This window comes from Nicotiana sylvestris, chromosome 3 (genome assembly GCF_000393655.2).
Source record: "Nicotiana sylvestris chromosome 3, ASM39365v2, whole genome shotgun sequence".
Lineage (NCBI taxonomy): Eukaryota > Viridiplantae > Streptophyta > Magnoliopsida > Solanales > Solanaceae > Nicotiana > Nicotiana sylvestris.
Genome location: NC_091059.1, coordinates 215,138,480 through 215,164,757, shown reverse-complemented (window position 1 = coordinate 215,164,757; position 26,278 = coordinate 215,138,480). Strand labels below are relative to the sequence as shown.

The following is a 26,278-nucleotide window of genomic DNA, read 5'->3' as shown; positions in this document are numbered from 1 at the left end:
CTGATTCTAAAGAAGGTTGGGTATCAGACTGAGGGAAATGATAAGTTTGGTCTTGTACAGTGAAAAATTCTTTAGGAAAAATAGGAGGTTCAAGTGAAAGAGGGGGGAAAGGGAATACATCCTCATAAAAAAACGACATTTCTAGAGATAAAAATGGTTTTAGATTTAAGATCCAACAGTTTGTATCCTTTCTTTCCAAAAGGATATCCTAAAAAAAACACTTCACTAATCTAGATTCAAGTTTTGACCTGTGACGATGTAGGGTAGAGGCATAACATAGACAACCGAAACATCTTAGAAAAGCATAAGCTCGAACTTTCTCAAAAAGGATTTCAAAAGGAGTTTTAAAATTAAGAACTCTAGAGGGAAAACAATTTATTAAAAAAGTAGCAGTTAACAAACAATCACTCCAATATATAGTGGGGAGATTAGATTGGAATAATAGAGCCCTACATATTTCTAGAAGATGTTTATGTTTTCGTTCGACCACTCCATTTTTTTGTGGTGTAGAAACACAAGAGGTTTGATGAAGGATTCCATTAGAAGAAAAACCCCCTGAAAGAATGGATCCTGAACCTAATTCCAAAGCATTATCTGAACGAATGATTTTAACCTTAGTTGCAAATTGTCTTTCTACCATTGCTAGAAAGGATTTCAAAACTGGAAAAGCATTGCTTTTTGTTCTTAAAAGATAAGTCCAAGTTCCCCTACTATAGTCATCTACTATGGTCAAGAAATATTTATAACCATCATGAGTTGGGATCTTGTAAGGTCCCCAAGTATCGACATGAATTAGTTGAAAAATTGAATTTGTGTTGATATTGCTTGACTGAAAAGGTAATTTTGCCTGCCTAGCTTGACAACATATATCACAAGGATGATTAAACTTGACAAGAGAAGAAAACTGAAGACTGGTTATATTTTGCATACTGGATAGAGGCATATGCCCCAACCTTTTGTGCCACAGGCTTACATTAGAGTTGACCCTAGCAGAACAAGAAATTGAATGAGAGACAATGTCTTTCTTGAGGTTGTTACAAGCTGAATAAGACTGAAAATTGATTGATTTATATAATCTAGGCCAGAACTTAGAGAAGTTGGATTAAGAAGATATAGACCTTCCTTGACTTCACCAACTACCACTGGCCTCTTCAGTGAATGGCCCTCCAAGAATGTGCCAAAAGATGAGAAGAGCAAGGTACAAGTGAGTTGTTTAGTGAGTTTGTGAACCGAAATTAGATTAAACCTAAAATCTGGAATATATAACACATTGTTTATGATTAAATCTGGCAGAACATGCACACTACCAACTTGACTGACCTTGACTCTGTATGAATTTTGGAGATTCACATATAAAGGTTTTCTTAGAGGTTTCACATTTAATAAAATAGAATAATCAAAAGTCATATGTTCTGAAGCTCCTGAATCTATTATCCAGGAGGTAGAATTCATGTAAGGAAGACAAGAAAGACAATATAGATTAGGGGTATTGATTATTTTACCAGCATAGTTGGCACTAGCATTTGCATCAGAAAACTGTTCACCATGTTGTCCAACCTTCACCTGCTGAAGAAGTTGGTAAAGCTGACTGAATCTCTTGAGTGATGACTTTCCCTGTTGCATTTCCTTCCATTGTGTTGACTGATTGACTTGTGTTTTCTTCATGCTTGAGTACTGCATTGATGTGAGGTCCTTCTTGATACTTTTTGGATTTGGTAAACTTGAAGGTGGAGGGAAAACCAATGATTCTATAGCATTTATCATTGGAATGTCCGGTCTTCTTGCAATAGTTGCACACTAGGTTATTCTTCTTTCCTTCAAGATTTGCTTTCAGCTTTCCTTCTCCATTAGCATATTTCTGAAAATAGGTTGGTTGATTTTGTGCTAGAAAAGCATTCTCAACTGGGTTTTGTGTAATATGAATTTCTCTTTGCTTCTCATCTTGAATGAGAAGAGAATAGGTTTGATTGACACTTGGAAGAGGGGTAAGCATCAGAATATTACTCCTTACAGTTGTGTATGCATCATTAAGTCCCTTGAGAAATTGGATTAGCCTACCATATTGAAAAGACTTTAAAGCTCTTGACTTTCCTCCGCAATTACATTCACAGGTGCAGTGCACATAACTATTCAAGGTATCTAACTCATCCCAATTTTTTTTACCTTTGTATAGTATCCTGCTATATCAGAGGTCCCTTGCACTAGGTCACCCAACTCCTTTTGCAACTGATAAAGTTGAGCACCATTGCATTGTCCGAATCTAACCTCAAGTTCTTTCCAAATTGCATTTGCAATTTTTGAATAAAGGACCTTTTCAGCTATGTCCTTAGATAGATAATTCAAGATCCACGATATAACCATATCATTGCAACGATTCCACTGCTTGAAGTCAGTGGAAGAAGCATCAGGTTCAGAATATGTTCCATCAATGAAACCAAGCTTATTCTTGGCAGATAGCGCAATGACTATGGCCCTACGCCATCCTCCATACCCCTTCCCATCAAATACTGAGTTGACTAGAACCATTCCTGGTGAATCTGATGGATGAAGGTAATAGAGGTGAGTGGAATCCACAGCAGCTGGTTGAGTAATTGTGCGAGCTGCAGAAACGTTTGAAGAATCATCTGTGGAATTTGGTGTCATTTTAAGGAGGAAGATAAGGCTAAAAAAAATGTAGGTTGGGTTTCAGATAGCTATTGCTCTGATACCATGTAGGAATTTAGAAAAAATTCTTCTCTTATTCACTGTCTAATATTCTGTACAATGTATCTATTTATACAAATATTCAATAAATAAAAATATAAGGTACAGCTATACTAGTTACAAGTGTCTAATATGTTATTTGTTGTCATAGTATTAATGCACATAATGTGTACAGATATTACATAGTTGTAAAGTGCATACATAGTTGTAAAATGCATTTGGACATGATTATGTTGGAAGGATTAAGTATCTTTCAGTTGTATCCAATTATGCTAAATAGATTGGACCAGATCTGTAACAATAGGACTAGACTTGTGTTTGTATTGGGCCTTCACTTTGTTGTTCTGTACACTGACCCAGTTGGCCCAGAACTTTGTTATACCTAATGTTTTTGGGTCTTCAGAATACTTGATGGGTCTTGTTATCTTGTAGACCTATTTGCACACAGTACCTGTCTCTCTCTTTCTTCTTCTTCGACTGTATCGTTTCCTTCATATCCTAAAATTGGGTTTAGGGTTCTTTTGTACACGATTCTGGTCCAACATTCCAACATGCTATAAACTTTAAAGGTTGAATAAAGTTTTAATTCTTAGATCACTTTTTTCAATTAGAACGGGCTTCTAAGATATTTATTTCTATAATAAATAAATAAAATTCAGAACATATTTCTATCTACTCTTCTTCTTCAGTTTATACTTATTAGTCTGGAATAAATTTCTTAGATCACGATTTGCTTGCAAAACTTTTAGTAATTTAATTTTCTTCAACGCTTAGATTCCAGCAACGTAAAGAACTTAGTAGACTTCAAAATTTCAGTACGGGAGAATGTGCTATATTCATTTGAGATGGAAGAAGTTTTTGATTTGTAATACTATTCTTTTTCTTTTTTATGTGCATCCACAATTATCTTTTTTATTTCAACGTCCAGACTAATCTGACACAATTTTTTTTACTAAAACTCCGGCTGCTGGTATATTCGAAGAGATATGTCGACGATTTTACTGCAAATACTGAAATAGTTATTTGAAATTTTAGAAATTTGGCCATGGAAGTTTGTGTTTAGCATTTGAATGTTAGTAATTGAAATATTATTTCAAGTTAAATAGTGGTTTCTTTCAAGTTGGAACCTTCAGCATTCACTAACAAAAATGACACAAATAATATACTTTTGTGCCACTATTAATTTTTTAATCTAGTAATAAAAGTATTCGGAAAAAAGTTAGAATTTTAAAGCACGTTATGCAGGAATTTTCTTATGCGCTAAAATTTTAAACACATATTGGATAGAATTTAAAAGTATACATTAGTTATGGTGATCATAGGATTTTGCCATAATTCCCGATGGATCACAAGGATATTTCAACATCCTAACTAAAAATTCTAATGATTGTTAGAATTTCTGGTGCTTTAAAATTTTGACACGAGACTATTTTCAAAACGTTTGTTAACAGGATTAAAATAGAAATAGCGATTAAGAAAAAAGTCCACACAGCTTAATTACTACTAGAAAAATTTGGCTTCATATAAATAGTGGTTTAAAAAAGTTCATAAAACTTAATTACTACGGGAAAATTTCAGCTTCCACTCACTTGGTCCAAAATCATATATAAGGGATCTTTATACAAATAGTCGATGGAGTATATTGTCGACTATTTTAATGTAAGTAGTTAGGCAGATTTTAACTGAAAAAGTAAATAAATAATATATTAAGATGAGATCAACTTTTGTACATAGACGTGCATATATGTCTCATTCTTCCTTTCAAGAGTTCTCTGCGAAATTTAGTGGGCATTTAGACATAAGAGTTGTGAAATTCTGGAAAAAAGTGAATTCTTTTTTAAAAGTGAAAATAGTATTTGAAAATTAGAGTTGTGTTTGGATATGAATATAAGCTATTTTTGAATTTTTGTGTGTAATTTGAAGTAACAATTTTGAAAAATAAACTTTCGTAGTTTTTAAAATTTCTGAAAATTTTTAAAACTAAATTCAAGTAAAATTTAAAATTTTTATTGCCAAATACTGATTCCGAAAAGTGAACATTTTTGGTAAAAATAAAATATGTTATGAAATAAAAGCAATTTAGTAAAACATGAACAAGAAATAAAAGCAATTTAGTAAAACCTGAACAAGAAATAAAGATAGAGAGAAGGAAGAGATTTTCTTCTTCAATTGTGTGTATTTTTCCTATCTATTATAAGGCTTTATATAAGCATGAAAAATGACATTAAGATCATGGAAGAAATCATGGAGGAAGATTATACATTACCATAATATTTATCGTAACAATTTTTTTTTATGGCTCCTTAGTACTCCTTCGTTTCTTGGCTTCTTGCTATCAATTAAATAATTTATATTGAGTTCCACGTTTGGAAAAAAAAAATGACAGTTGATAATGGAGTAATTTTTTAACTAAGATTCCTATGTAGAATTTGCATAACATTCCTTTTCTAATCTTTACTCGACAGAAGTGGCTTGTAGGGCCTTTTTTTGGAAACTTGCCGACAGCGATGTTTGACATCGTCAAGTGTCACTAGTTAATTTACAGAGTTGATTCCCATTTGCCTTTGTCTAATGGAAGATGGGGAAGATGAGATCTTCCTCCATCTCTTGCTTTAATTTCTCTTATTATTATTCCACCTCTGTTGCATTCTTCGCATCACTATACGGTATCTATTTCGTCTTGATTTCAGCAAATGTGAATGGGTTTGATTCTGTGATACAGCTCCCTACATCTGCGTCTTTGAGGAACACGACCCGCAAATCAGAAACCCTTTTTGATGTCAGCGATTTTGGAGCAGTTGGAGATGGCATCACCGACGACACTAATGTAAGTCCCGTTCTTTTATAGGAGTATTTTCTTTTTGGTCTGCGTTCGTTATGATTATGTAATGCTTCCACAGCTATGAGATTTGTCATAAACGTTGAATTTTCCATTGTGCTACTAATGATTCTGTTAATTTTTTGCCACTATTTTTTTTTCTATTTCCTTTATTTGTTGTGGATCACTAATTTTTCCATTGTGCTACTAATGATTCTGTTATCCTTGAGCTGAGGATCTAGCGAAAACAATCTCTTTACCTTTGTAAGGTAGGGTAAGGTCGGCGTAAACACTATCCTTTCTCGAGCCCACTTATGGGATTACAATGGGTTTGTTGTTGTTGTTGCTTCTAACGATTCTGTTAATTTTTAGCCACTGGTACTCATTCTTCTTGTCTGCTACAAAACGTAATCGTAAGATTGATACATTAAATAAAAAAATTTAGAAAAGGTTTTAAGAAGGCTAGTGCATATCTTTTATTGTAATGAACAAACAAAGCAAAAAGTTGCTCGCTTTGCTTCTTAGTGCTGATAGTTTATTAGCTTTTGTTAATATGTTTGGTGAGCTAAAAGTTTTTGAGACATTGTTATGAAGATTGGATCACCAGAATGCAAAGTACTTAGCTTCAGTTAAGAAGTTCTTTTGTATTTTCAGTCTTTTAAAGATGCTTGGGACAAGGCCTGCTCTTCAGCATCACGATCGAAAATTGTCATACCTGGTGGATATTCTTTCTTAGTTCAGCCACTTAATTTTGCTGGTCCTTGCCGGTCAAAGGTGTCGTTAGGGGTGAGTGCCAAAATTGAGCATTTGTATGTTATCCAACTCTTTATTTAGCTAAAAGGGACGTAGTTGTCTTTTTCAATATACACCAGATTGCAGGTACTATTTTAGCGCCAAAGGATCCTAAAGTCTGGGATGGCTTGAATCCACGAAAATGGCTCTATTTCCGTAGTGTGAAATACCTGACAATAGAAGGAGGAGGAGCTATAAATGGTATGGGCCAGGAGTGGTGGTCTCGATCATGCAAGGTCAACTTAACAAATGTAATTCTCTTTGCCATTTTTTTCATCGTGCTTAATGGTACTCTTTTACAACATGAATTTGATGTTTTGCAATCTTTTGTTTTGCTAGCCGTGTCAACATGCTCCAACGGTCAGTGCTGCCTTTCCGTCTCATGTGATTAATTTTGACTTATATAGTAGATATCAACTCTGTTTCAGGAAAAAAAGAATTTTATATATGCTGATTATGGTCTTGATTCGTTAATTAATGGGAGTGCAGGCTTTAACTTTTCACAAATGCAACAACCTCAAAGTCAGGAACATTAAGATCCTTAATAGTCAACAAATGCATTTAGCATTTACTGATTGCAAACATGTTGCAGCATCACGTCTCTCAGTCTTAGCCCCAGCTGATAGCCCTAACACCGATGGAATCCACATAAGTTCATCTAAACAGGTCAATATCAAGGATTGCACTATTGGCACAGGTTAGTTGATCTTTAGTTATTGCAATTGGAGAAACAGATAGATCATGTCTTGGTCGTTCTTTTGGTATTATTGTTGTTCTGGCTGTACCTCTGCTCAAATGGCTTAGATTACTATCGAACAGATACAATGTATGTTTGAGATGATAAAATCGGATTTATGGTTCTAATACAGCATCTTAGGGGGCATAGCTGTGTGTTTGCAGAGGTTGAAATATAATGCATTGTCTAGGGAATCTGAAATTGTGGACCAGAAGTTGTTTGTAGTTCAGTTATGATTAGTGAAATGTGAGGTCTTCTTTTGGATACAATAAGCAGGTAAAATATATTAAGCTAACCATTCTTTTATGCCAAATCGATTGAAGCTCAATTAGTTTTTTTTTTTTTTGAAAAAAAAAAATTTCTCACTGTTGCCGGATGCTCCAGTTGAGAGTTGAGCCTACGTCGTAGTTTCATCATCAACACTGTCACTTATTTTGGGTGATCAGGATGTCGTATTCACATTTGAGCCTCTATCGGATATTTCATTATCTTTTGACCAACTCAGAAACTGAATACAGGAGATGACTGCATATCTATTGTCGGCAATTCATCACGGATAAAAGTTAGAAACATTGTGTGTGGGCCAGGCCATGGTATAAGGTAGAAAATTTTGTTGTTTTGTTGAAGTTATGTAAAGATGAAGTTATAATTAGTACCCTGTTCTTTTAGCATTGGAAGCTTGGGAAAGTTCAATTCAATGTCTCAAGTTTACAATGTTCATGTTAATGGAGCATCTATTTCCAACACGGAGAACGGGGTTAGAATAAAGACTTGGCAGGTAATCCTGCTTATTTCTCTTTGATATCTGCATCGGATGAATCTTCATAACGTTGACATCATACCATTTTTCATCTTTAATAATTCAATTTGCTGACCTACGGTTACATATCCCCATCCCGTTGTTTGCTACCCCTTAATGCTTCTTCAGGGAGGTACCGGATTTGTCAGAAAGATTACTTTCGAGAATGTTTGGATGGAAAATGTCTCAAATCCTATCATAATAGACCAATATTACTGTGATTCTCTGCTGCCCTGTTCAAACAAGGTATGTTTTCTGCTCAATTTCTTGATTTTCAGTCCAAATTCATCTTCTTTGCCTAATCTTCTTGGTGTTCTATATATTGCTTGCTTGGAAAAGGAGTTCAATCTTGCATGGTTGTTGTGCATGTTAGCTAGTATATAGTGAGCAAGTATGCATCAGGTTATTTCTGCATTGAGCCTAAGATAAGGCTCGGTTGACATAGTAAATTATGGGCCTACTAGTGAACTAGTGAAGGTAGTGACATCCATGATGGAGTTATTGCTTGAGAACAAGGTGAATATTCAGTGGATTGTTATATATACCACATGGTGTTTACCTCTGTATTAAGCTCTTTTTTGATAAATACATGTTCTGCACTAAATGAAAGTTGTAATTCACTGTTCAGCATGTAGTCAAAAGAAATAGACCATCAATAGGTCCCTCAAGTATTCCGTTCTTCACGCCTTCCATGTTCTTTTGTGTGTGTGTGTGTGTGTTTTAATAGGTCTAATTCGAAAAACTACCACTACTCATTGTGCAGACTTCAAACATTCGCATTGATAACATATCCTTTGTGGGTATTAAAGGAACTTCAGCTACAGAAAAGGCAATAACAGTTGCCTGCAGCGATAGCTTCCCCTGTAGAAAGTTGTACTTGGAAGATGTTCAACTAACTTCATTTTCTGGGGAGCCGATAACATCTTTTTGCTGGGAGGCATATGGCTCATCCTCAGGTTTAAATTATCCGCCTCCTTGCTTTTCCTGTAATGACAGCATTCTTCAGCCAACAGTTTTATCCAACTGGAGTCAATCGATATGACATCTTCTGTGATAAAAGTACAGAGGCCCAGACCATATATCAGTTGTTAGCTGCTAAATGAATTGTCACAGGTATTCATTATCCTGGGGAAAGCTAGCTAACTTATTGAGCAAGTGGAACAGCTTGAGTGACAACTTATTTATCAGTAGCCGGTCTAAGTGTCAATATTTATAGAAAATACGAGTGTTAATTCGTGGATTTTAATTACTTATGTAAATAAAGTGCTCATTCTTTTTCATGAATCTTCATTAAAAAATTCCATGATATCTAACAATAGGATGAACAAACAGGAAAAAGCTTCGTACCCAGTGGGGAAAATATGAAATTGATAATTTTGTCCATTTAGGATATAAAACGTATAACTACATACTAGTTAGTATATCAAGGTCTATGTTCAATTTCCCTAAGAACAGGATTATTTTTGTTATTTCCCTTATGCATATGTGCAGAAATACAGGGTAAGACTGCGTACAATAGACCCTTGTGGTTCGGCCCTTCCCCGAAACCTGCGCATAACGGGAGCTTAGTGCACCGGGTTGCCCTTTTTTCCTTTTGCACATGTGCTCTGCAACATCTATCTCTGGATTTTTGTTGCTTGATTATCATTTATCATTATCATTATCATTCTATGCCTAAGAAAGAGCATGTCTGGATTATGATTCTACCGGTAACGCTTCATATAACTGTTTAAGGATTATAAAATATTAGAATACTATATTTTGGAGGACGATGAATCTCAACTTGGGGTCCAGAAACTTCTTTCGTGAAGGAAGGAGTTAAAGGAGAATTTGGCCAAACCTACAGTTCTGAATTTTGGAAACTGAAGGTTTCAGGAAAAAAAAATTGCTTCAGCGACAGGGCTACAACACCACAAATGATGAAATGGAATCCCAAAATTAGGCCGATTAAATTCCAATATTAGGTTGAAAGTGGCACCGACGCACCGCTTATGGAGGCGCTATTGAATGACAAAGTCAAAATCACATGTGCCAACACGTTACTTGCTTCTACTTTGGATATGGAACCAAGTCATGTCACATGCTCTTAAGATGGCATAATGATAAATGTGCTACCTACAAAGCAACAGTTAGGCATTTATTTAGGTACGGGTAAAGATGCCATGCCGATATTCATTGCCGATATTCGATCTACCTAATTGATCCAACCACATCCACTTCCTGTTAATATTATTCTTATGAGTTTGAAGTTTAGCATATAAAAACTCTAGTAAAATGGAAAGACATTTTGTTTTCCACCCAAGTTGTACGTATGATTGGTGAAATCAAATGTTGTTTTGGAGTCTAAACTCATTGCTTGCTAGCAAAAGAATAATTTTATTGTCAAACTCGTTTCCTAATATATAAACAGAAACGATTGGATATACGCATTCTGGATTATTGCATAAATAATTGATTTTGAAATAGAATAACCAGAATGATTAGCGTCGCACATGAGAGTGACAGTCTTGAATCGCCAAATATGGGGACACTACGTGGGGCCTTTCGGTATTAATCCATTGCTTTAGCCGCAATACTTTCAAACTTCGTGGCCTAGAAAGTGCATTCGTGTGGGGAATTTCAAGTATTTTGACCATTTTAATAGTCCTTGTAGGCGGCCCTCTTATAGTTAAGCTCTCTCGTTTCGCGTTTAAATTGCGTGCTTTGATTTTTTTCCTCCCACAACGTACTCGAGTTACATAAGCTTCACTTTTTTACGCATGTTTAATTCAATTTTACTTGTGACTACACCCATGATCAAAATATCACATTTAATAAATAGTAAGAATCAGGAGTTAAATTTTATTGATTGTATTGGACCTTCTATTACTCATGTTAACTATGTCAAAGAAAAAAAAATAACTTTTCTTGAATTGGCTAGTTTATTTATTTATTTCAAGATCATTGTGTTAAATGATGTCTAGCACTTGAACCATTCGTCTAATTTGCACCATACTCCCTAGTTCCTTCGTATATTTTCTTTCTTATTTAATATTTTCCAAAGGCTGATATAAGTACGATATATTTTCCTTCAAAACTAAATCAATTAGGTAGCGTTCCGGCGTGGGTAAAAGCCCCCCCCCCCCCCCAACCCACCCAAATTCAAAAAGTAGATGGGAATCATATTCCCCACTTTTACTCATAACGTACTTATCATAGAGAAGAAAAGTCAACTCTATAATTTTCGTCTATCTATAAATACAGATAATCGAGAAGTGGATAGAAGCAGAGAGTTGTCAACTCAGTTTTTCAAAGCAAAAATAGAAAGCTGAAAGATGAGTAGCTCCTTGAAGCCTCGTTACTACACACCCAAAGCGGAAGAAGACAAAATATCAGAAAGACCCATAGATTTGATTAGAGAGAATAAGAGACCTAATTCAGTAGTACTGAAGAGGCCGTCGGAACCCAGCTCTATGGGTATGAGGAAACCGCCGGCGTCGGAGAATAAGGCGGCGCCACTACCAAAGAAGCTGGAAAGCAAGCCATCAGAAGATATAAATGATAGCGCAGAGGCTTTCATAAGGAAGTTTAAGAACCAGCTGCTTCTCCAGAGGCTCGAGTCTATTGAGAACTATGAGCAGATGCTTAAGAGGGGAACGTAGCTCTGTTTCTTCCTTTTTCTTTTTTCAATTTTTCGCGTGTATGAATTGTTTCATTGTATTATTATGTGTCCATGTGGTCATCTATGTCATGCATAAGTCATAATTATAAATAACTTGTAATATATGCTAATTAATTTTTTATTGGGTCCATTGAAATTTGCCTTCTTTCCTCGCATTACTGCGTGTTTGATTTATATTGCTTGTTAATGCTGCATCTTCTTGCTAAAAGAGGTTAGAATTTGTATATATCTTTCTTAAATAATGATCTTTTACGCCAAAAGATGATCTCCTATATAGGGAAATAAGAAAGGGAATTAAGCATCTTTATCTTCTCTTCCTTATTGATTGTGGTTTTGGAAATCAATGAGTTATAGTTATTTTGTAACTGAGAAAAAGGTTGTATCAAAAGCTAGCACATTTTGTGTTTGTTCAAATAGTAATTTGGGTATAATTATGTCAACAAGCTTCTTGGAAAGGTATAAAATGTGCCAAAGGGTACTCCAACTATTTCCAATAGGTTGGCATACTTAAAATATCCTTTAAAAAGTTTTTGACTTTCTATCGGATGGGTTATCTAGCTAGCAAATCTGGTACATTTGATGTTCTTATATGAATACTAGCATTTATTCATATTTGGCTGCAATTTCAAAATTACTTCACATTTTACTAGTGACATTCTTCTTTTACTTAGAAAATATTTTACTAGCTAAATTTGATCAAAGGACAAACTCATCAAATTCATTTTCTACCGTTTATTTTGTGACTTGGCAAAAGTAGACAGACATCTCTCTGTAGCGTTTATGCTCCTCATCACCCTATATATACTCAAGCATTTTTCTTCTTGTTTCATTACGTATGATAGGAGTTCTTGATTATGGTATAGATCGGAGTGCTTTGCCTCTCATGTTCGGGGCAGGCGAAGACGAGAGTCTCTTATAACAATACAGTATAGATCAACGCCCAAATTAAAGAGTAGAAATTTTATTTAAGGGAAATAGAAAAAAGTTGCTCAGTTAGGAACAGGATGATGATAGTCGTTCTTCCTACTCTTGGAATTTATTCAAGCCCTGATGCACTTTTTGAGTAACATTTTACCCTCGAGAAAAATCCACTGGATCTGGACTCATGCCTAATTGGCGTTGTCAACTTCTTCCACGTTAATCCAACACGTACTGTTCAAATTAACAGAATTATACTACTTGTACATCAAAACCAGAAGCGGATTTACATGGATCCAAGCAGTGTCACGGCACATCGGCTTCGTCGAATTTTTTTACTATTTGTATATATATATATAAATAATAAGTAAAATAGAAATATAAGATAAAAGCATTAAAAGTGACACCATTTACAATAAAATAGCTCAGTAGTTTAGTGGTTGACAGTTTTAAGTCTGATGTGAGAGGTCTCTGGAGGACCATGTTCTAGTAATGATGTATTGAGTTGAAACATAGCTGGGCCTAGTGAGTTTGATAATGGACTTTCTAAAAATGGGTTAAATGTGGATAAGATTCATATTATCGCTTAAAAAAAAATAATCAATGGATTTAATTTTTACACTTGCAAAGACTTAAATTGGAGATTCCTCAATTTTGGGAGACCGGAATTCTCAAAAGTGATCATATTCAAGAAGCCATGAATAATATAGATCCATATTATCTATAGTTAACCTATTTTTTATCCGTATTAAATATGAGTTGAGTCGGCTAATTTATCCATTTTTACATTACCCGTTTTAAACTCGTTCATATCAACCCGCCTGATTTGTACCCTTAGCTATGCTGGAAATTGAAACAGAGAAGGATTTGAACGTACAATATTGATTGCTGGATTAGGAATCCAATAGCCCAGTCCATGTAAGAGAACATCCACATGTGAAGTTTGATACCCACTCGTACACATCCAATGTTATCATGTGATATATGCAAAAGTTGGCGAATCAAGAGAAACTATGTAATTTCCACATTATGTAGCGAATATGAAATACAAATTATTAGAAGTCATGCACAATTAGGAATTTAGGATTAGAGGGGACCCCTGCGCTACAGTTACATATTCTAATTAAGAGCTGCACCATAAACATAATATCCTAATTGAACTACTACAGTTGATTTTGTGGCTCTGGTTTATTGCCACCAACATTAGGTAAACAAACCCATGTTTTAATCTAAATCACCAGTTGCTATTGGTGATTTGTCCTTTTCGGGTGAGATAGACATAGTGATAAGAGTGACATGATCAACCTACTTGTTTGGACTTGTCTGATTAATCAAATTAGCAGTACGCAACATGAGATTACCGTCCATTCATATTTTAACTTAGTCCCAGGATCACTTGCATGAGAAGAGCAGTGTTCTGCGTATTTTATTTTTCTTTTCCAAAAGGCTGATTCAGAAGCGGTGCATGCATATCCTAAAGCGTAAGTATTTTATGGAACTGAACGATTTTGTGTTTGACTCAAAATATTAAAACTTTTTTGAACAAATCAATCAAAGATGAAGGGGTAAATCTTACCCGAATATAATAATCTCTTGAAAGAATAATAGATAAAGAGAAGATGGTCGTTAAGTTTCTTTTCGTTCAAGAATAATAATCTCTCCGGAATTTTTTTGTTACAAAGTTATTGTCCTCCTTTTATACTGTAGACATGTGATTTTTGACTCTCCCCAAGATCTTTTATATATTAGCGCAAAATATTTAATTTAGGCGTAATATAGATATTTTAAGTAATTTTGGCTCTTTCAATTTATTTTAGTACAAGAAAACAAAAATTACAACAATATATAATAATATAATAATAAGTTCATTAATATTGGTAGTCATTTTTAATCCAAAAGAAAAATATAAAAATAGTATCGTATTTTGATTTTTAATATAATGTTTGAAAATACAAAAAAATAGATTTGTTTTAATGGTTGGTTTTGTTTTAATAAATTATTTTAATAGTAGGACTAATTAATAAATGGGCGCGTATTTTTAATCTCATTCGCGGCAAAAGAATAGAGCTTGGGCTCGGGCAATCCATCCTTAGGCCTAATTTTGGACCTAGCCCACAATTGCCAAGCCCATAACTCCTAGGCCCACACCCCTTAACCTAAAAACCCTACCCAAAAACCCTAGACTCTACACTATAAAAAAGAAGAAAAAGAATAAGAAAAGAGAGGGGAACGGGGAAAAGGCAGAAGTTGCTGCGCATGAAGGAGTTTTCCTTCTTCGTTTAAGAAGCTTATAGAAGCAGCAGCTATAACAAGCTGCACAACACTAAAACAACACCCCTTCACGTCGTCATCTTCTTCGACGAACGTCGAGAACCAGCCATCACCTCATTTCCATCTTCATCCTCACCCCTCTCCCCAACGAACTGAAACCACCACCATAGCAGCCCCTTCCCCCGTCGACGCACATAACCATACACACATACAGCAACAGTGGGAGATCGGGAGTAAGAGGGAGGTGGCGAGTGACATTCTAAAAATCAATGGAACAGTAGCCTCGATTTAGGTTTGTTCAAGCTGTCCGTTTGTGAATCTGAGGTTGCGATGCGAGGTCCGTCGTTGAACTTTGTCGCGTTTCCGGCGAGTTTCGAAGTCTGAATCGTGGTTCCGATTCGAGGCTGCGATTCCGGTTCAAGTTGAAATTTCGTCGTTTGGCACTCCACTATGAGTGTGTAATTGCTGAAAATTTTAGTTGAATGAAGCTTAAATTTCAGATTCTCTGAATTGTCAATTTTTATGCTCGGCTGGTCGATTGTTAGTTTTGGTTTGTCTATGCTTCGTCGCCATTAATATCGATTAGCGACGTTTGAATTGATGACTGAATGAGTTTGAGCTTTCCGTCGAGCTTTTAGTTCGTCGATGGTCGTTGTCTAAGGAGACTCCGTTTCAGTCCTGCGTTGAGGTGCCGTTTGGTTGGTTTCCGGTTTGAATTCCGTCACTGGTTCTAACGTTTTGAGTACATGTGAGGTCCAGCTCCGTCCAAGTTGATGTTTGATTCGAGTGCCATTACAGCCACTGTTCTTTTGGCTCGTGTAACTGTTGAACATTTGAGAGGTTGAAATATTCATTTCAGGTGCATTATTTCCTATGTTATATTTACCTTTTTCTCTAATTTATTTGAAAGCTTCAGTTATAAAATTTTCTATCCCATGATAGTGTATTCAAAGTTGTTTACTGGTAGCTTCATTTGAGTTCACTGTAATTCCCACGGAGCTTGGTTTTCAATGTGCGCATGAGAATTTGTTGCTATTTTACTTTGTTTCTTTTGCTCTTTTCGTTACTGATTGGTATATCTTTGCTCAATCTGTATTAGGATGGTTTTAATAGTTGAAATTAAGTTGTAGTTCCTGTCATAGAAAGCAGAACGTTATTTCTCCCTCATTATTGAAAGAGACGAAACCATGGTGCCAAATTGTCCTTTGATCCGGTAACAAATTCATTAGGACTATTATTGTATTATTAGAGACAAATAAAAAATAGAAAATCATAGTTTACTTTAGGATGGACCTTTTAATAAAATACTGAGACGAGCCTCGCCCAGTAAAATGCAAAATTACGGGGCCCTCAAATTTTGTATTACCTTTAGGCTTCGGGATGTGCCGTTTAGCAAACTTCACAGCCTTCCCCAAAATAATATGGCATTAGACTCTTTAGGCACGATTTTAATAAAATTATCTTCTTAAACTCGGGTGCGCATTGATGCGACCCAAATCCAAATCTCGACGAAGTCGAAATGTGTGGACAACCACGGGTGCATTGATTGCGACGTGGTTCGAAATGCATTTTCACGATGTCGTAATTCTTTCAAAAATAAATAATGATAAAAAGCGGTTTACGAATAACGACACATAAGCTAGCATGTATTAAAATCAGATAACATCAAGTACAACAATTAAGCGACCGTGCTAGAACCACGGAACCCGGGAATGCCTAACACCTTCTCCCGGGTTAACAGAATTCCTTACTCGAATTTCTGGTTCGCGGACTGTTAACAGAGTCATAAATTTCCTCGGTTCGGGATTCAACCGGTGACTTGGGACACCATTAATCTCTCAAGTGGCGACTCTGAATAATTAATAATTAAATCCCGTTCCGATTGTCCTTTAAATGGAAAAACTCATTTACGCCCTTTGCGGGGTGTAGGTAGAAAAAAGGAGGTGTGACATATACTAAGAGAAAAATTCTTCTAAATTGTTAAAGACAAAATACCAGGAATATTCCTAATGTCCCCTAATGGGCTTACACTATTACAAGGGTCGTACAGTTTCTTCTTTGCCTTAAGGTCGTCTCCCTTGGGACGTCAACTCAAAGAGACCCCGTCGTTTGCCGTACTCGTCGTTGGTCGTGGTCGATCAAATTTGGACACATACAGTTAGTCCCTCCGCTTGTCGGGATTGCAACTGGGTGTATCCTCGATGAGCGGACTTCATGTGTTCTTATGGAGAAATTTGATCCGTTGAAACATTACGACATGGCCAACGAGGGACCTTCAACGTGTTCGGCAAGACATCGAGTGATACACTTTACCGGTAAATGATGTCAGCTTCACGTGCGTCATCATCACACATGTTTTCGAGGCAGGAATTGACGGCTTGATGCTTCGATTCTTGCGCTGCTTTGTGGCCTGCCGCCACCCAACCCTATAAATAGGTGAAGGGTTTGATTTTTCGAAAAACTTTAGCCACTTTACTCTTGATAACTTCTGTCACTCTTCCTAATTTGCTCTCATATCCTTCTGTTTCTTCTTACGTTCTTCATTTGAAGCTTCTTCTTCCTTCTTCTTTTTGTGTTGATATTCCTTTGAACGATATTATGCTGAGGTCTCGTCGTTCTTGTGAAGAGGCTCCTAAAGCCACCCCGTTGTCCATGGTGCCCCCTTCTGGTGGCGAAGATACGGTAGTAGAAGAGGGTGACAGTCTTCCTACGGTGGAGGAGTTACTACCGAGGCACCCCTCATCCCGGAGCGACTTTCTCAAATATCTCCCTCTTACTCCAGACCCCGTATTTTCTAAGATGGAGCAAGTTCATATCGATGCTCTTCGTGTAAAGTATGGCATTCCCGCTCATGTAGAAATGGTTCCGGCTGGGAGAGATTACGTGGATGTCCACAGACCTGGGTACTCCGCTTTCTATGAGTACCCTTTTATGATCGGTTATACTCTTCCTCTCTTCCCCTTAGCGGAAGAATTCTGTAGGTTCTACCAAGTTTGTCCAGCACAACTTTCGCCATATACGCTCAAGGTACTTCTGCTGCTGACCAAGTATGCAGAGTTGGTTGAGTGTAACGTTTCTGTCCACCACCTTTTGCACCTGTTTACACCCGGCTTCCATAGGGGTACCATGGTGCATTTGAGGCTTCGTGGCACGAAAGGGCTGGTGGTCGGGACAGATGAACGTGCAAGCCGCAAGTTTTGGCACAAGTACTTCTTTGTCAAGACCGAACATGTCGTCTTTAATTCTGCCAGGTTCCCAGAGCGATGGAATGAGACTCATAAGTACCATCGCTCGTTTTACTCTTCCTTCGTCTGTATTCATTTTAAAGTTTGTTTGTTTCCTGTTCGCAGCTTTAGGGCATTCGCCTCACCCTATTGTGGATATCAAGGGTTGGGTAGCCCGTCTGTTGCCTCATGCAGCAGAGACCCGTGATTGGTCTGCCTTCGTGAAACGTTACGGCCCTAGAGTCTTTTCTAGTAAATACTTTCCTTACTATTTCGTTGGTCGTACGACCTTGTTTATTAATCGACCCTTCATGATAACAGGTCATGTAACTTCTAGGCGGAGGGTGCCAGTCCCTGCATTTCGGTAGGTCGTTGCTGTCGCAAACGCACAATTTGTTTTGAATGAGTCTGTTTGAGAGGGCCATTCTCAACCTATTCAATTAGAAGGTCCCTCTCGAGTCATGATCATGAGGGAGGAGGCTTCTTCAGTACTGGCTTCACATCCTTTGGACGAGTCCTCTATATGGGACGAGCCGCTATTGAGAAAAAAGAGAAGGATGGAGCTTGGGAAGGGCATGGTCGTAGATGCTGACAGAAGCAGGAAGTCGTAGATAACACCCGTGCCCCCTTTTATGGCTGATGCCATCTTGTCGGGGAGGTCTCCCTAAGTTGAAGGAGCTTAACAAGAGCCGGCTCGGTGCTCTTAGCTAAGGGCGGTGCATCATCCAATGTTGGAGGTCGTCGTGTTGAGGGTGACGACTCAGGCTAGGATGTCAACCAGAAGGATGTCAACCAGTTCGTAGGTCGCTATACTCATGTGGAGATCAGAACGGAAGGGTCTGATCATCACATAGTCGTTCTGGGGGACTACAACTTGCTGCTGAACTGCGAGCAAGTGGCGTCTGCTCTAGCTCTTCTATATGCTGCCCTTGAGAACAAGGTGTTTAGGGCGATGAGCGACATGGAGTTGTCTTAGAAGGTCACCAGTATGGCTTTGCAGGTAGGTTGCTTTCCTCCCCTTTTCGTCGTTGGGTTTGTGTGGTGATCGTTGTTCTGCATTTTATTTCTAACTTCTCCCCTTTTTTATCAGACCCCCATCATGGAGATTGAGCGAGAGCGTAGGGAGAGAAAAAGGACGGGCCTTTATGAGAAGATGTCGTCCAAATATCAACAATATCATGCTAAGCATCGTGAGATGGCTGACATTTATCATTAGGACCCTGAGTTTCAGTTATTTTGTGAGGGGCTCAAACAGCGGGAATACCAACTGGAACATAAGATTGAAGAGTTGAAGGAGCGGGATGAGGAGCTCATAAAGGCTGTTGCTCGCAATAGTGAGCTCGAGGCTTCCTTTAAGGTGAAGGACGACGAACTTGAGTTGCGTAGGGGGGTGATGGTCAAAAATGTCGACTTGTAGGCAAAGGCGTCCGGTTTGACCGCCGAGTTGAATGCGAAGGCAGTAGAGGGGCTTAAGGGCGAGCTGAGCATTGGCACTGATAAGTTGGCCGCAGCTATCTTTTGAACCACATCTTTGGAGAATGCCCTCCGCATTTGCAGGTCGGAGCTAGCCGAAGAGAAGGAGGCCTCTGGTCATAAGGTTGCAGGGCTCGAGGGGTGTGTCAAAGAACTGGAGGCGGAGCTGGCTACGTTAAATGGACAAATGGCCTTGTTGAGGGCGGAGGACGCAAGTCGACATTCTCAGCCTTCTACGTCTTGTGCCTCAGCCGATCAAGTCGTGCCCCGTTGTTTATATGAGTTGTGGGTCCTCGTGGAGGATCGGCTTGATGTGTATAAGACTTTTCACGCCGATGGAAGGGCTACTGAGGCGGATCTTCAGGTTGTGCACACCGAAGCTCGTGAGGCATCTGGGTACGACCCTCTCACACCTGACAGGGATGACATTAACTCTGATGATGCGAACCGCCTTGCTTCGGATTCGTGGCACGAAGATGCTTACCCCACCGGGGATGATGTATAGTCTTTGTTTGTACTTGCTTTTGTATTGTGGTTTTTGCGGGGGGCATACATGAGTCTGTTTGTAAGGGCAAGTGTAAATAATATTTTGATGTAATGTAAAATTTATTTCGTCGATTTGTTCTTTCTTGTATTTATCGAACCCATGTTATCGTCGATGGCCTTGGTCATTGGGATGTTACTTCGAACTGTCGTCGAAATAGGATCATGTCGTAGTTTGAACGAGGTTGAACTCATATTATCCTCGATGGCCTTGGCCATTGGGATGTTACTTCGAGTTGTCATCGAAGTAGGATCTCATCGTAGTTCGAACAAGATCGAACTCATGTTATCATCGAGGGCCTTAGCCATTGGGATGTTGCTTCAAACTGTCGTCAAAGTAGGATCCCATCATAGTTCGAACGAGTTCTAACTCATGTTATTGTCGATGGCCTTGGCCATTGGGATGTTGCTTCGAACTGTCATCAAAGTAGGATCCCCTCGTGGTTTGAACGAGGTCGAATTCATGTTATCATTGATGGCCTTGGCCATTGGGATGTTGCTTCAAACTGTCGTCGAAGTAGGATCTCATCATGGTTCGAACGAGGTCGAATTCATGTTATCATCGATGGCCTTGGCCATTGGGATGTACGAACTATCGTTGAAGTAGGATCCCATCGTGGTTTGAACAAAGTCGAATTCATGTTATCGTTGATGGACTTGGCCATTGGGATATTGCTTCTAACTGTTGTCGAAGTAGGATCCCGTCGTGGTTCGAACGAGGTCGAATTCATGTTATTGTCGATGGCCTTGGCCATTGGGATGTTGCTTCGAACTGTCGTCGAAGTAGGACCCCGTCGTGGTTCGAACGAGGTCGAACTCATGTTATTGTTGATGGCCATGGCCATTGGGATGTTGCTTCGAACTGTCGTCGAAGTAGGACCCCGTCGTGGTTCGAACGAGGTCGAACTCATGTTATTGTTGATGGCCATGGCCATTGGGATGTTGCTTCGAACTGTCGTCGAAGTAGGATCCCGTCGTGGTTCGAACGAAGTCGAACTCATGTTATTGTCGATAGCCTTGGCCATTGGGATTTTGCTTCTAACTGTCCTCGAAGTAGGATCCCGTTGTAGTTCTAACGAGGTCGAACTCATGTTATTGTCGATGGCCTTATCCATTTCTTGTTGGAGATTTGATCGTATTCCCATAGGAAGACATGTCGACTTTGTTCATGCAATGGAGGTTTAATTATATACTTGTAAGGATCACATGTCGACTCTACACATACAATGGAGATGTGATTAAATTCTTGTGAGAATCACATGTCGACTCTGTACATACAATGGAGATTCGATTAAATTCTTGTGAGAATCACATGTCGACTCTGCTCATATAATGGAGATTCGATTATCTATATCCAGTCCCTTCATTACTTCGCTCCGGAGATCATGTCGACGGGTTGAGGTAATGAACAACACTTCGATCCTTGAGGCGTTTTCCTTGCCACCTCGTTAAAAAACTCCCCGGGAAAACCCGATTGGGACAAAACCCGGGTGAGGGAAAAAGAGTATGACTTAGGTGACACCTTCTTTTAGAAGTGGAAGTATTTAAGATGGGCGACATTCCAGTTGTTTTGGAGTAGTTTTCCTTCCATTGTCTCTAACTGGAATGCTCCTTTGTTCGCTGCAGCTATGATTTTGTATGGTCCGTCCCAGTTTGTTCCCAATTTTCCCTCATTAGGGTCTTTCGATGCTTGTGTTTTAGCCTTGAGGACGTAGTCTCCGATTTTGAGCAGTTGCACCTTGGCTCTTTTGTGGTAGTATCTTTCTAGTTGTTGCTTCTAGGCTACCATTCTTATGTAGGCCAAATCTTGTAGCCTACTTTCGTCGTTGCTTGGTCCGCTCTCGTTGGAGTATCTCAACTGGGTTCTTCGACCTCGATGGGGATAACTGCATCAGTCCCGTAGACCAACGAATATGGCGTTTCTCTTGTGCTGGCTTTTGGCGTAGTGTGGTATGCCCATAATACTTCCGGTAGTAGTTCAGGCCATAGCCTTTTAGCATCCTCAAGCTTCTTTTTCAATATATTCAGTATTACTTTATTGGAGAATTTGGCTTGACTATTGGCGGCAGGGTGATATGGCGTAGAGAGTATTCGTTTGATGTGCCATTTTTCGAAAAACTCAGTCGTTCTCTTTTCCGACGAGCTGAGGTCCGTTGTCGTAGCTGATTTCTTTGAGGATGCCAAAACGTCATATTATGTTTTTCCATATTAATGCGATGACCTCCTGCTCACGTATCTAAGTGTATGCACCTTCTTCCACCCATTTAGAAAAGTAATCAGTTAAAACCAAAAGGAAACGTACCTTACCTCGTTCTACTGGGAGGGGACCGACTATGTCCATTCCCCACTTTATGAATGGCCATGGTGAAGTGACGGAATGAAGGAGTTCCCCTGCTTGACGTATCATAGGGGCGTACTTTTGATATTGTTCACATCTCCTGACATAATCCGCAGCTTCGTTTTTCATGGTGGGCCAGTAGTACTCGATGCAGATGAGGCATCAGACGAGGGCGCGATTTTCTGTGTGAGCGCCGCAGTGCCCTTCGTGTACTTCTTCCAGTACTCGCCTTGTTTGATTTGGCCCAAGACACTTGGCTAGGGGGCCGCCGAATGTTCTTTTGTAGAGATCACCGTTTACAAGTCTGCCTGTACCCAGAGTTTTTTGACTTCTTTTTTATCTTGCGGGAGCGTTCCATCATGCAAATATGCTACAAGGCGGTTACGCCAGTCCCAAGTTAAGTATATAGAATGTACCCCGACGTGGTCTATTGTGGAATGGAGGAGGGCGACCACGTTTTACATGTTGATATTTTTGGTGGCCGCAGCTAGTTTGGTGAGGCCATCTGCTTCGATATTCTACGCCTGGGTATTTGGTCGAGGCGACATTCATCGAATTCTGGCAATAGTTTGTGGATTTCCGATTGGTACTTTTGTAGTCTCTGTTCTTTGATTTGGAAAGTCCCGGTGACTTGGTTCACCACGAGTTGAGAGTCACAATGGAGGACGAGTCATCGAGCGCCATATTTGAGGGCTAACTTCAAATCTGCAATCACAGCTTCATACTCGGCCTCGTTGTTAGTCATCTTGGGGCACCGCATGGACTGGCGAATCACTTCGCCTATACAGACTTCGAGGACGAGTCCCAATCCCGATCCCGAGGCATTAGAGGCACCGTCATTGTAGAGGACCCAGAGGTCGGTATGTGTGGAAGTGCGGAGTGCTTCCTGACCTACCCCGGGCAATATTTCCGTGCTGAAATCAGCGACAAAGTCGGCGAGCACCTGCAACTTAATAGTAGTTCGTGGTTGGTATGTTATGTCGTGCTCGCTTAGTTCTATGGCCCATTTGGATAGTCTACCCGATAGTTCGGGTTTGTGTAGGATACCTCTTAGGGGGAAGGTTGTCACCACCTTTATGGGGTGACATTAAAAGTACGATCTAAGCTTCCGTGAAGCTACGACTAGGGGTGTTCATGGTTCGGTTTGGATCGATTTTTCCCTAAAAAGAAACCAAACCAAGTAAGTCGACTTTTCAAATATTAGAACCAAACCAAACCAATTAAGTCGGTATTTTCTCGATTCGGTTTATGTCGGTTTTTCGGTTTTTTCGGTTATTTGTCGGTTTTTTCTTAAATATAAGACATAAACTACCAAACACACATTTTGGCGATCACATTTTCAACGTAACACTATCAAATCAATTGACCTTTGAGAAATCTATTATTTACCAAAATATATTGATGATAATTGAATCAAATAGTGATGAATAATTTAAGGACTCAATTAAAAATATATTATTTTTAACATGAAATAGATTTTTACACTTAACAAAAGAAAACTACCAATTAAACTAGAATGTAAAGGTAAAGAACTGTACTAAAAGTGCAAATGATTAATATTTACTATAAAAAATTTAAAACTTTGTATAAAAGTGTGTATATATATATATATATAGATGTAATAATAAATTTAAAATAACTACTCCTATATTCGGTTTGGTTCGGTTTTTTAATTAAAACCAAAACCAAACCAAACTTGATCGGTTTTTAAATTTCAAAACCAAAACCAAACAAAAAATATCGGTTTTTTGGTCGGTTTGGTTTGGTTTTCGGTTTGGTTCGGGTTTTTGGAGTTTTATGAACACACCTAGCTACGACCAATGCCAGAGTTAGTTTCTCAAGGTGAGGGTACCTTGTTTTGGCATCGATTAAGGTTTTGCTGTTATAGTAAATCAGAGATTGGCGTACCTTTATCTCCACGGACTAAGACTGCGCTTACCGCAACTTCGGAAACTGCTAGATACACAAGTAGACAATCGCCTGGGCCTGCTTTGACGAGTAGTGGTGGCGAGGATAGATACGTTTTCAATTTCCTCAGCACGTTGATGCATTCTTCGTTCCATTGCAGCCCGTGGTCTTTCCTTAGCACATTGAAGAATTTGTGGCATCTACCCGAGGATCGTGAAATGAACCTCGATAGGGCAGTTATTCGCCCTGTTAGTTTCTACACCTACTTTTTGCTGGTCAGTATTTCCGGTATTGCATCAATGGCCCTGATTTGATCCGGGTTGACCTCGATTCCCCTTTGTGACACCAGGAAACATAGGAACTTTCCTGAAATTATGCCGAAGGCGCACTTTTTGGGGTTCAGTTTCATCCCGTAATGCCTTAATATCTCGAAGGCTTCCTTCAGATGACCAATGTGATCCTTTTTCTTTGTCGACTTTATTAGCATATCGTCGATGTAAACCTCCATGGTCTTACCGAGAACATTTTGGTGACTAACCTTTGATACGTGGCCCCTGCGTTCTTGAGCCCAAACGACATCACCTTATAGCAGTACGTTCCTTGATGAGTGATGAAAGTGGTCTTTTCTTGATCTTCTTTAGCCATTAGAATTTGGTTATAACCAGAGTAGCATCCAAGAATCTCAACAGTTCGTGCCCTGCTATTGCATCAATAAGTTGGTCGATGTGAGGTAACGAAAAAGAGTCCTTCGGGCATGCTTTGCGTAGATCGGTAAAGTCAACACATATTCGCTATTTCCCGTTCTTCTTTTTGACTATGACCACATTGGAGACCCACTAGGGGTATTTCGATTCTCTGATAGAACCGTTAGTGAGTAATTTATCAACCTCCTCGCTTACCGCCTCATTGATTGCGGCATTGAACTTTCTCCTCATTTGTCGTACTGGCGGATAAAGTGAATTGACGTTCAGCCTGTGTGTGGCGATATCCCTTGGGATTCCTGCATATCTGAGTGGGAAAAAGCAAACAAATCGGCGTTGTTAGTTAAAAACTCATGATACTTACCTGGCTCCGAGAGGTTGTGTCCAACATAAGCCTTTTTTTTTTGCTATCGGTGTTATCCAATTGGATGAGATCGAGATCTTCTATGGTTGCCTTGCAAGCTTCTAAGATGTCCGGGGTCTTTGATGGCCTCTACTTGTACATCGTGTTTGGTTCTCGACATGGCTGATTGCTATGCTTTCGCACTTGACCCTTTTAGTTGTTCGGTGTGTGTGCAATCTTAGGCGATCCGGTAGCATTCTTGGACGGTACGTGGCTCGCCTCGGATGCTAAATATCCCCCATGGGGTGGGAAATTTGTTTACTTGATAGAATCTTGAAGGGACGACTCGCATGGCATGTATCCATGGTCGTCCTATTATAGCGTTGTAGGCCGTTTCCTGGTTCATGACGTGGAATGTCGTTTCCAGGGTAACCCCTCATGCTAGGACATGTAGCACTATTTCTCCAGATGTCCGCTCTACTGCATTATTAAAACCCGTTATTGTTATGCAATGCAGTATTATTTTGTCCTCGAGCCTCAATTACATAAGAACTAGTGGGTGAACAACACACGCGCCGCTTCCGTCATCCACCATTATTCTTTTTACATCGGTATCTGCAATGCGTAATGTTATAACCAAAGAATCATAGTGAAGGAAAGATAAACCGTCGGTATCTGATTTATCGAAGATGATACTAACTTAGAGGTCGTCATACCGTTCGTGGGCGACTGTCCATTTGAGTTTATGTGTGGTGGTGAATTTCACATGGTTGATTACCGTGTCATCGTCGCCGCCAATGATCATTTGTATGGTACGAGCGGGTGATGGTGTCTTTGGAGGCCCTTGAGGTTGATCGTTCCCTCGAGCGAAGTTGGCTCGTCCTCTGTCGCTCAGCAGTTCTTTCAGGTATCCCTGATTTGACATTCTTACTACTTCCTGACGAAAACCTATGCAGTCCTCGGTCTTGTGTCCTCTTTCCTGGTGGAACTAACACAGGACATTTGACCTCCTTGTGCTTGGGCCCGACTTTATCTTTTGCGGCCATTGCA

The 26,278-nt window shown here is 39.0% G+C and overlaps 2 protein-coding genes across 2 annotated transcripts; one reads left to right on the top strand and one right to left on the bottom strand.

The window, feature by feature from the left end:
- Nucleotides 1-1,540: 1,540 nt before the first annotated feature.
- On the bottom strand, nucleotides 1,541-2,643 carry LOC104247704 (uncharacterized). Its single transcript, XM_009803783.1, has 2 exons — nucleotides 2,164-2,643; nucleotides 1,541-2,035 (listed from the first exon to the last, which is right to left on the bottom strand). The coding sequence occupies exons 1-2, from the start codon at nucleotides 2,641-2,643 to the stop codon at nucleotides 1,541-1,543; spliced, it is 975 nt and encodes a 324-aa protein (XP_009802085.1).
- A 2,523-nt stretch (nucleotides 2,644-5,166) lies between these two features.
- Nucleotides 5,167-9,126, top strand: LOC104247703 (probable polygalacturonase At1g80170). Its single transcript, XM_009803782.2, has 9 exons — nucleotides 5,167-5,530; nucleotides 6,176-6,307; nucleotides 6,394-6,564; nucleotides 6,653-6,673; nucleotides 6,803-7,010; nucleotides 7,568-7,649; nucleotides 7,719-7,827; nucleotides 7,978-8,094; nucleotides 8,612-9,126. The coding sequence occupies exons 1-9, from the start codon at nucleotides 5,282-5,284 to the stop codon at nucleotides 8,888-8,890; spliced, it is 1,368 nt and encodes a 455-aa protein (XP_009802084.1). The 5' UTR covers nucleotides 5,167-5,281; the 3' UTR covers nucleotides 8,891-9,126.
- The last annotated feature ends 17,152 nt before the right edge of the window (nucleotides 9,127-26,278 follow it).

What these genes read in the sequence shown, in the direction of transcription:
- LOC104247704 (XM_009803783.1), bottom strand. Translation starts at nt 2,643, where the DNA reads ATGACACCAAATTCCACAGATGATTCTTCAAACGTTTCTGCAGCTCGC. An exon ending in TAGCAGGATACTATACAAAG is followed by an intron (nt 2,036 to 2,163) that starts GTAAAAAAAATT and finishes CAATTTCTCAAG; the next exon opens with GGACTTAATGATGCATACAC.
- LOC104247703 (XM_009803782.2), top strand. Translation starts at nt 5,282, where the DNA reads ATGGGGAAGATGAGATCTTCCTCCATCTCTTGCTTTAATTTCTCTTAT. An exon ending in GCATCACCGACGACACTAAT is followed by an intron (nt 5,531 to 6,175) that starts GTAAGTCCCGTT and finishes TTGTATTTTCAG; the next exon opens with TCTTTTAAAGATGCTTGGGA. An exon ending in GCAAGGTCAACTTAACAAAT is followed by an intron (nt 6,565 to 6,652) that starts GTAATTCTCTTT and finishes TTGTTTTGCTAG; the next exon opens with CCGTGTCAACATGCTCCAAC.